This window comes from Lipophrys pholis (assembly GCF_963383615.2).
Source record: "Lipophrys pholis genome assembly, chromosome: 5".
Taxonomy (NCBI): domain Eukaryota; kingdom Metazoa; phylum Chordata; class Actinopteri; order Blenniiformes; family Blenniidae; genus Lipophrys; species Lipophrys pholis.
Genome location: NC_137628.1, coordinates 3,809,981 through 3,820,114, shown reverse-complemented (window position 1 = coordinate 3,820,114; position 10,134 = coordinate 3,809,981). Strand labels below are relative to the sequence as shown.

Sequence of the window (10,134 nt, the reverse complement as noted above, 5' to 3'; positions counted from 1 at the left end):
CTGATCATTTTTGAATTGATGCCTGTTTTTGTTGACATTTTGGTACTTTTAAGTGTCTCGGGTCATTTTCTTCAGAATATTGGTCGTTGAACATTTTGTTTCTCAGTGGTCCCTGATCTTTCTGAGTATTTTCGGTTTGTGGTGTAGTAGGTTGACTCTCACCTTGTCGTAAGGGCTCGTGGGTTCTATTCCAGTGCTGGGTGTGTTTGTATGGTGTACTCTGGGTTCTTCCCACAACCCAAAGAGTCAGATAGTAGTTTAGTTTGGTGTGAATGTGAACGCTTGTGGTCTGTCTGATGGTCAGACCACCTGCCCTCACACATTATGAGGGCAGGTGGTATTCGCCTTGGATGGATTCTGGGTTTTAGACGGGAGTGGCCTATCTGCCTAACAGATTTTGCATTTCATTGTGCTGGAAACTTGTTTCTGCATTTTTATGATCATTTTGTTCCTGGGAATGTGTGTCGATTCTGTAATTTTAGGTCATTGTTGGTCTTTTAGGAGTAATTTGTCAGTCTTTTGTGGTTAGTTTTTGATATATTCACTTAAATGTGTTGGGGAAAATTGGATTATTTGCATTTTTGTGGTTATTTTAAGCCTATTCGTGGTCTTTGTGTAAAGTTTTAGAGGGCTGTATTTTGTCTGTGAAATGCCCCCTTTCCTGACCCTGCTGAAACGAACACATTTAGTTGTCCTGTGTTAAATGTTTGTTTTGGTTTTGACGCACGTGTCTCTGGAGGGTTGGGGGCGCCCTCGCGCGGCCCGCGGACCCACCGGGAGACGCCTGCGCGCGGCGGAGGGTCACTTCACAGGGAGATGGCGCCCAGCTCGAAATCTGAAAAGGACGACAGCAAGCAAAAAACACAACGGAGACACAAAGACCATGTCGTGAAGCTGCTCGTGCGTGGGAAGGTAGGCACGAATCTGCCGCACCGAACGCGAAACACTGAGTTTTAATGGTGAAGGCCTCTCGGCCTCCAGCAGCTTCTCGAGCTAACTGCTAACTAGCTCGACGGCGAGCTACATAAAAGCTAACGGCTGCAGGTGGCTAATTACTACAAACTATGAAAACTGAGGGTTTTTCGGGAACTGTGGCATCGCTATACGGTGTTTTCAGCTGCCATAATGCCCCAACAGATGAGATACAAGAGCGCGAGCGTGCTAATTGTTGAAGGCTGTGGTAATATTAATTTTAAACGGCTTTAACATTGGTAGGACTCTGCTAGCTTGCGCTAACAGTAGCTGTAGGAAATATATGTTGATCAAATGCGTCTGTTTTTCTCAGATTCAAGCTTGAACACGTCATGCAATTAGTTCCAAAGAGCTATCCAAAGTGAAATTATTCTACTTCGTGCCACTTTACACGATTTTTCTGAAGCTGGAAGTGCATGATGTACACCAGAGATTCAGATTAAAGAAGATGCCATGTAAATAAATCCTTCCTCTAAATCCACCACAGAAGTGTGCAGTCCTGTTTTAGTTTATCAGACATGCTTGGAAATGAATCAAAGAAGGGGAGAACCACTGTGACTAGTCTGCTCATGTTGAATTGAAGTTATCACAAATGTCTGCTGTACAACAACATTAAAATTCAAATAACTAAGTTATGTGACTTGTAGAAGAAGACTTGTCAACCACATGCAACTCCAGAGCCCCTGGAAGCAGACGAGCCAATTTAGACCAAATATACTTGTTTATTGCTGGGAGAAGTTATGATTTTAGGTTGCTTGCCGTACATTTCCTCTCTCTGATCGATGAGCTGAATACATTCAAATTGGTCTTCAAGATTATTTTACAAATCAGGTTTTAATCGACAGGTAAAGTGTCCGTTGAAGCTTGATTTGGTTTGTTAATACATCCGACATAGAGTCGAGTAGACCCTCATCAAGACCTGCTTAGTGCAGTGGTTCTCAACCTATTTGGTCAACCCTGAGGACCCCCGCCCCCACCCCTGTAAATGTCATAGGACAGGGGTCCTCAATTCCACCCCAGAGCCAAAATCAGACCAGCATGCCAAACCAAGGGCCGGAACAGTCGTGGGTTTTCTTGCACTATGTCAGTAAAAGTTTTTTTAATTGCAGATGTTTTAGCTGATGTCACCATTATTACTATTATCATTGTTATTATCGTCATTGTTATTATAGTAGTAGTAGTCAAGGTGGTTTTGGTAATAATTTAAGCCTGGGAATTTCAAGACTTGTGTTGAGCGTCACATGAAAAAACACTCTTGAATAAAGTGTAAAACCAACCATCTAATTATTGACACACTGTGAGAGACAGAGATACAGGGAGAGATTTATAGTTCACTAAATCCTCCACTCTTCTTGTCGCAGTATTATCCGACAGCAGCAGTTGCTTAAAGGTGCGTTTACACATCGGCAGGATTAGTTCCTGAGTTCATTCCTGCCACTCTTAATGTGACGCAATGCATCTGAAGATAGTTCTTAAATGGGCCTGACATTCCTGGAACATCTTTTTGGCTACCAATAAATCTTCGAAGAATATCAAGAATCACCTGTATTCGTGAAGTTTGCAGCTGAGCGTGTGGATTCGTTGTGATGCATTATACAGCGTGACATCCTCTCTGATCATCTATCCATCCATTTTCTCCCGCTTATCCATTTCGCAGGGGTGGCAGTCTGAGCACTGTCACCCAGATCACATTGCACCGATTAAGAACCTTTCCTGCGGGTGGTGAGCCCACGGGAAGGTGGTGCCCGGCGTGGGACATGAACCCTCTACCTTGAGATAGCGAGTCTCATGCTCGACCAACTGAGCTAGACGAGGGGCCTCTCTGATCAACTCCATGGAATTTCTCAGAATGCTGAGCGATCTGGAGTGTGTGAACTGTTCAGTAGCTGTTGGTAGAATAACTGGGGTGTGTGGAGTCATATATTTTTATACTCAGTTGCGGACCTGACTTGTTTTACGTCCTGGGCGAACACCCGCCTCCACGAGACGCACCTGAGACGGTAAATCTCACAACACCACGGAACAATAATGCTGACGGTGCGTAATGACTGGTGATGATCCGCCACAGTTTCCTGCTCTTACTTGCAACTCATGATAAAAGGTCGCGACTGTCCGTGACGCCTTGGCACCAAATCATAGAATTCAGGTCAAAATCGTGATCCGCGGTCAGGAATTGAGATTCGTGCCAAACTTGTCGTCGTCCTGTGTAAACGCACCTTTAACAGCTCCACAACCGTTTTCTTCCTTTTCTCGTCATGACTTAAAACTTCATCAACCATATTAGTTGTGCATTTTTTAAATTCACTCAGCATCAATTGCTTCTTAGCTTTGGCAATTTCTGTTTTGCGGCTGTGGGATTTTGGAGGGTAGTTGGCATTGAATCTGGCTGCATGCAGAGAGTTGAAGTCCTGCTCCACTTTGCTGACAGCTCCGGTCTGCATGCAGCTCAAGCATGGGCCGGTAATATAAAACTAAACTGTTAAGTCCAGTCAGAGTTCAACTGATGTTTTTCCTGCTCGACTTTTTCACGCTGCAGGTCACATTGTTTCTTTTTTTAAATTTTGACTCACTGCTGGATGGCGTGTGGTTTTGCGGGCCATGAAATTGAAATCCGTGGATGTCCGAGCGGCGCAGCATTGATGTAATCACGTCAGATGCGCTTAGACTCTGGCTTGGACTACGGTGTCGGATGAGGATTAAAAGGGTAGCGCAGCGCATTTTTTTACCCACAAATCGCACTTTATTTCACGTTGATGTGCAGCTGATGGGCCTCCGCGGCCAGAAAGGTGGCTCCCACAGGCCGCCTATCGGGGACCCCTGTTATAGGATCTTTTTTTAAGAGATGTTTGATTTTCACGGACCCCTCGGAATTACACCTCGGACCACTAGGGATCCGCCGAACCAGTTGAGAATCACTGCCTTAGTGGAACCAGCTACGCACAGTTGTGACCAGAAGTTCTGGTGCCTGTCATTGCAGAAACCCAAGGACACAGTGCAGGATGCCAGCGGGGCAATCAGGGGCCAGACATCTTGATAGAGCCAACTTTATTTAAAACTAATTTCTGTTTGCCATGCAGTATCTGAACGTTAGGGGCATTATTTTTACAGATGTGTCCTATTAATTTTGTCCAGATGAACTGTTATTGTTGATGATGTTGAAAGCATTTTTATGTATGTCTTCTGTGTTTGCTCTCTGGACTTTGTGCAGCTGTCAGGACAGTTTTCTCAGCGCCTTTTCAGAAAGCTCCCGCCCCGGGTGTGTGTCCCATTAAAGAACATAGTCAGCGAGGAGTTCCTGAGAGCGGGGTTCGTGTGTTGTCTCACTCATCTTTAAATTCACTGTGCTGCTTCATGAGATGCAGTGCTGGTAATATTGACGTGTGTATAACAATAGTGCTTCTGCACTTCTGGTTTCAGACATATATTTCTTGGCTTCACCAAATGTGGCCGCTACGTTCTGTCTTACACCAGCGACTGTGGAGAAGATGATTATTTCTCCTTTTATACCTACCATCTCTATTGGTGGGAATTCAACCTACACAGTCGACTCAAACAGGTGAATGGATAATTCAAAATGAAACACGTTTATTCATTGTAATTATAGTCATTTCAGAAACTTATGTTGGTTGTTTCATTGATTTTCCTCCTCAGGTCCATCATGTACGGTTGTTTGCGGGAGAGGAAATTTGCAGTGACCTGTATCTGACTGTATGTGAGTGGCCAAATGACCGCACCAAAATTGTCGTCTTTGGCTTCAAGTAAGAAATAATGATTAACAGCCCTGTGAAGGTGGTCTCCATTATTGTAATGTTTACTAAAACTGTGTCTTTCTGGTCAGTACGCGCAGCTCAAGCTCGGTTCTGATGAATTTGATGATGAGTGACGAGAACAACAGAGACATCTACATCACCATAGCGTCCATGCCACCTCCCAAACCGTGTCCTCAATGTTGTCCAGTTCCTTCAGCCACTACTATACGTACAGGTAAACACACACACAGAGCCAATGTTTTGCTGCTCCTGCAGCTTCTCGCTCACTGAACTTCATCCTGTTCCACCACCAGGCAGCGGTGAGTGTCTGCAACATGGATTTGTGCTGAACAGCAGGTACCAGGTGGTTTATCCCTTCCCGACGTTCCAGCCAGCTTTCCAGCTGAAGAAGGATCAGGTCATCTTGCTGAACACCAGCTACTCTTTGGTGGCCTGCGGCATCTCACTCTGCCCCGGTACGACAAACACACATCGAGAAACAGCAGAATCACAACATTTTTATACGTATTTCCAACTGAATTTGCAGATCAAATTCTACAACTCCATCTGCTGGACAACTAGTACAGCACAAAAATCATTGATCTGACAGTACTTCCTGCTGTTCCTGACTTCAAAATTATGGCTTTTTTTGTCACATTGAAATGCTTCAGCGTCAAACACACTGAAGACTGATGGTGGGAGTACAATAATGCAATGTATGCTCCGATTTCCATTAAAAAGAATACACACTGTCACCTTCTCTGGCTCACAGTAACCTGGAGGAGGTTTCTACATAGATCCGAGGGAACACAACGACTCTGCGTGCAGTTGAAAATGTTACACAAGCCAGACAGTCTGCAGGGCTTTTTTAAAAATCTCTTTATGTTGCACAGCCGCGTACAAAGGAACCGTTCCTCCTGTGGTTGTTGGTTTAGTTCTAACCACATCAGCCTATCAACATACAAAGGCCTGAAAGTCCTTGTTTTGATTTAAGATGTCACTTTTCTGTTTGCTGTTTCAGCGTTTGGTAACTTTTCAATTCTGATTCTTTGTCTCTTGCAGGTAAGCCTGGCCAGTCATCTCAGATCCTTTACACAAAGAGAACAGCCCTGTCGAATCAATCCTCGGCATCTTCGTCCCCCACCAGCTCGGCCTCTCCTTCCTCACTACCTCAGGGACCTCCCGAAAACCGTCCCCCACCTAACAGGCCTGGTCCCGTCCCTTCATCTCCGTGCCACTCGCAAGCAGCCATGCGAGCGCGGGAGTTTGCTGCCGACCTTTTCAGGCGGGCTCAGGGAGGAGGAGGAGGAGGAGGAGGAGGAGACAGTAAAGAAAGTGAGGGCCTGGGCGAGAAGAGGACAGCTGGAGAAGCTGTACGAATCCCGGGAATCAAAGGGATGAATGCAGCGAGTCTAAGAGAAGAGGAGGACGAGTGTAAAGAGTGGAGAGCAGAGGAGAGAAGGACTAGTTTACTTCAGGCATCTACATCAGATGTTAGTCACACTCGGCCTCATTGCTCTGAACAAGTGTTGTCTCCTGCGTCATCTTCATCGTCCCAGTCATCCTCATCGTCCCAGTCGACCTCATCCCACGAAGTCTGCCCAAGCGAGCCGGGATATGTCAACTATTCACGGCTGCACTACCGTTTACAACAGCCAGGGGCAGCAGAGCAAAGCACAGGAGGTGAGAGATGATTAAAAAGTATTTGGTAGTCCTGGATTGCAGAGTGCACCAAACAAGCAGCTTGAGATCCTATGAAAAGAAGTTCAAAGACATCCAGTCAGACCAAATCTCAGGCATTTGATGTAAAGTCTCCTTCCACTAACTCTTTTTATTGTAAGAGAGAAATGTTTCCCTCTGTTCCAATAACAAGTTGGAAGTGATGACAGTTCTCCTGCACTGTGTCCAACATAAAAATGTCTGATTGTCCGTTTGATTTGATTCGCCACACAAGTGAATTTAAAAAAGCATGATTTTCTGCTTTCCTAAAACATTTTCAGGAAACGTCACCACAAGAGTAAATACTCTGTTGAAGAACAAGAAATGTTACCAGATGAAGGCTGAAGCTGCTCATTCAGCTGTTTCCCATCTTCTCTTTCTTCAGGTTATGAAGACGATAAAGTGCAGCTGCCTTTCACAGTCACTGACTTGAAAGGACGAAACCTGCAGCTTGTCACCGGGAATCACAACGGACAGGTTCGTGTTTCTGTGGCTCTGCATTTTAAATGTTTGTGGGAATGTTCATATGTTTTCTATGGACTCTTAGCATTCATTACTGAGCTGTGTGTATCTCAGACTGCTGCATCTGTGTGACTTCAGAGTGAATCAGAGCTCGTTGTGCACACATGATCAGGGATTGAATTTGAGTGAGACTAAAACAACATGCAGCTGCTGTGCTTCTATAAGGAATGTTTTCATGAGTGAATTCTGTGTGTGTTTCATATTTCCCTCTTGCAGAGTGTGTGTGTGGAGCAGTTGACTCTGGACTTCGAATATCTTATTAATGAGGTGATCCGGAGCGACGCAGCCTGGGCTCCACAGTTCTGCTCCTTCAGCGACTATGACGTTGTGATACTGGAGGTCAGTATACACTCAAAACCGGTTGTGTATCTGGAGTCTCTTATTCCTCCTATTATGGCTGTGTGAGGACGAGTATCTTGCCTGGAGATACAGCTCACAGTAGAGGGAGTAACAATTCGACACCATGAATTTGCAGTACCGATCCGCATTTATACAGTTTTACAAACCTCTAAAAGCATCGTGTTGAATCAATGATTAAAGCACAGAGGAAATGCTCTGAATGGAAGTAGATGAAGAACGTGTACGTGGTCCAACACGTCGGCTCCTCTGGAATCTGCCATCCGTTTTTCTGGTAAATCGCCTTTGCCGCTTTAACATCATTTTCTACAGCGTGCAATAATGGTGCTATTGGTTGTTAGTAACTGCAGTCATACAACATTTCTGACAACAGTGTCATAAAATATCCTCAGGATGTCGGTGGTCTGCTGTCAGGCAGCCCCTCCCCCCTGCTTTATGACCAATCTGAGACCACAAATTTTAAACCACGATCAAATATATTACTGTCGTCACCTGGAAACTGTAGATATTAATCTACCACTTAAAATGCAAAAGTTTTGGGAATCTGTTAAAGTTCACCAAACATAATATTGTGCTTGGTAAGTGTATGTTTTTTGTTTTTTGTTGTGAGGCCAGCAGGATAGTTAGAATATAAATCGCCTCTACAGTCAACCAACGTTTTATTCTGCAGACTGTTGTTGAGGCAGGAGTCGTTCCTGTAATAGACTTTCCACAGTTATACAAAACCTTTTTCTGTTTTGCTGTTGTAGTTTCATTAGAATCAGCATTCCTTGCGTTTGAACTCATTGAGGTAACGTGTGTTTGCATGTCAGGTGTGTCCAGAGACCAACACTGTGATGATCAACATCGGCCTGCTGCTGCTGGCCTTCTCCACCTCAGACGAGGAGCACTGCAGGTGCTTGTCCTCCTGTTCGGTCCCGGATCTCTGACTGATGAATAATCATTGACTCTCTGGTTGTTTGCTTTTGTCTTCAGGCCAAACACGTACCATTCCAATCTGCAGGTTAGCTGGGACCTCAACTCCGGTGTGTGTTGCACTGTGGGCGTCGGAGACCTGACGGAGGTGAAAGGTCAGACCAGGTGAGCAAGTTTCGCCGTGCTTTTAAACTCCTCTCAGTCTGTCCCTCCAGTTGTTGTTGTTGTTTTTTCTCTTTCTTTTCTTGCCGGTTGACAGTGTTGTCATGATGTGTTTGTCAGTGGGAGCGTTTGGAGCTCTTACAGGAAGTCCTGTGTCAACACGGTGATGAAGTGGCTCGTTCCCGAGAGCAGCTCCCGCTTTATCACCCGCATGACCAATGAAGCTCTGCACAAAGGTGAGTCCGGGGAGGGATGGAGCACAGCCACATCAACGAACCTCCGGAAGTGCCTGAACAGTGTCTTGTTCTAACGCCATGTTCAGCCTCTTAGAAAGTCTTGCTCCACTGTTGGACAGGATTTTTCACGAATCTTTTCAATATTGTTCAATTGCTGTGAGGCAAAACTGCTGAGTCACTCCAACACAGCGCCGAGGCAGCACTCCAAAAACTTAGAGAAGATTCGGTTTATCAAATCTGTTTCCAGTTTGATTTTTGACATTACAACTTGAATAAATTATCAATAATAATCTTTTTTTTTTTTTGATTGATCAGCCAATCTGTAATGCACCAGCCATCATTTAAAGCTTCGTGACTAAAAAAATCACATATTTTACATTTTTAAATGTGCAAAGAAAATGTAGCTGAACTTTACCTCTTCCTCTCGCCTGCAGGCTCGTCGCTGCAAGTGTTGGCAGACAGCGACCGATGTACCTGGATTGTGTTGTGAAGAGAGAAAGTGTCAAAGTGTCACACACACACACACACACACACACACACACACACACACACGGGGCCTCATCTTCAGTATGGAGTCAAATCTGCACTCATTCACAGGTTTTTGTTAACATGTCCAGTTAAATGCAGCAGATTCACGTCACAGAGTTCAGCAGATGACGTACTGTCAAGATGAAGTTTTATAATTTCCTTTTTTTTTTTGTATTTGTGTATTGTATTATTAAAAAGGCAGAACTGGACTGAAAGATTTAGTTTATACTTTGTTTTTATACATGAATATGTACTTGTCTTGTCTCCAACTGAACGTATGCAATATCTTTACCGGTGTCGTGCTCACAAGGGGATTTCTTTGTGTATTTATGAATGAGTGGCTGTTTGCGTGTGTGTAAAATCTGACTGCTGCTTTTGGACGACTTGTTTAGTTCTTTTTTTCTGGACCAGCTCACTGGAGCTGTGAGGATCCGTGGTGCTGCAGTATTTGAAACCAGATGCAGTGAACTTCACTTGCAACTCTTCTGTTTTCTTCGTTTGTTTTTTTTTTTTTTTACATCGTGTCATGGGGCAAACACTACGAGCATTTACGTGGTTGCCGCCATGCTCAGTAGTCATCGACATGGAAATATGTGCTGGGATATTTTGTTAGAATAAAATGTTTAAAAGCTTTTTTGAGTCCGTTGTGTTGAACTGGAGGACATAACTGAATACACTCAATGTACTTTAAAGCTGAATCACACGTTTGGGCTGTTCACCATCAGGGTGAAGCTAAGATGCTCTCTAACCTTTCCAGGTGAATTTAATGTGACCTCTGAACTTTAGAATGTCCAACAATTCAAGGTGTCAGTGGTATTTGCACAACTCGCTGTTTTCTAACAAGGAGCTTAGCGGAAACATTCACAGCAGCTGATGGATCCATGAATAGACCACTACATTTCCTGGTTCAATTAGAGTTGGTATTTAAACAGTCTTCTTCATCATGAGACGAAGACGACGCCTAACAACTGATC

At 44.4% G+C, this 10,134-nt stretch overlaps 1 protein-coding gene across 2 annotated transcripts; it reads left to right on the top strand.

Annotated features, from left to right (window-relative positions):
* The first annotated feature begins 399 nt into the window (after positions 1 to 399).
* Positions 400 to 9,793, top strand: dcaf15 (DDB1 and CUL4 associated factor 15). Of its 2 annotated transcripts, XM_080464677.1 has the most exons (13): positions 400 to 912; positions 4,181 to 4,278; positions 4,390 to 4,528; positions 4,624 to 4,730; positions 4,811 to 4,956; positions 5,036 to 5,197; positions 5,784 to 6,404; positions 6,826 to 6,917; positions 7,179 to 7,301; positions 8,132 to 8,214; positions 8,295 to 8,399; positions 8,517 to 8,632; positions 9,067 to 9,793. In XM_080464677.1, exons 1-13 carry the CDS (start codon positions 817 to 819, stop codon positions 9,120 to 9,122), a joined length of 1,944 nt encoding a protein of 647 aa, XP_080320803.1. In that variant the 5' UTR covers positions 400 to 816; the 3' UTR covers positions 9,123 to 9,793. The 2 variants fall into 2 exon arrangements, 1 of the variants encoding a protein (XP_080320803.1); XR_013935391.1 differs by lacking the exons at positions 8,132 to 8,214; positions 9,067 to 9,793 and having other exon boundaries at positions 788 to 912.
* The last annotated feature ends 341 nt before the right edge of the window (positions 9,794 to 10,134 follow it).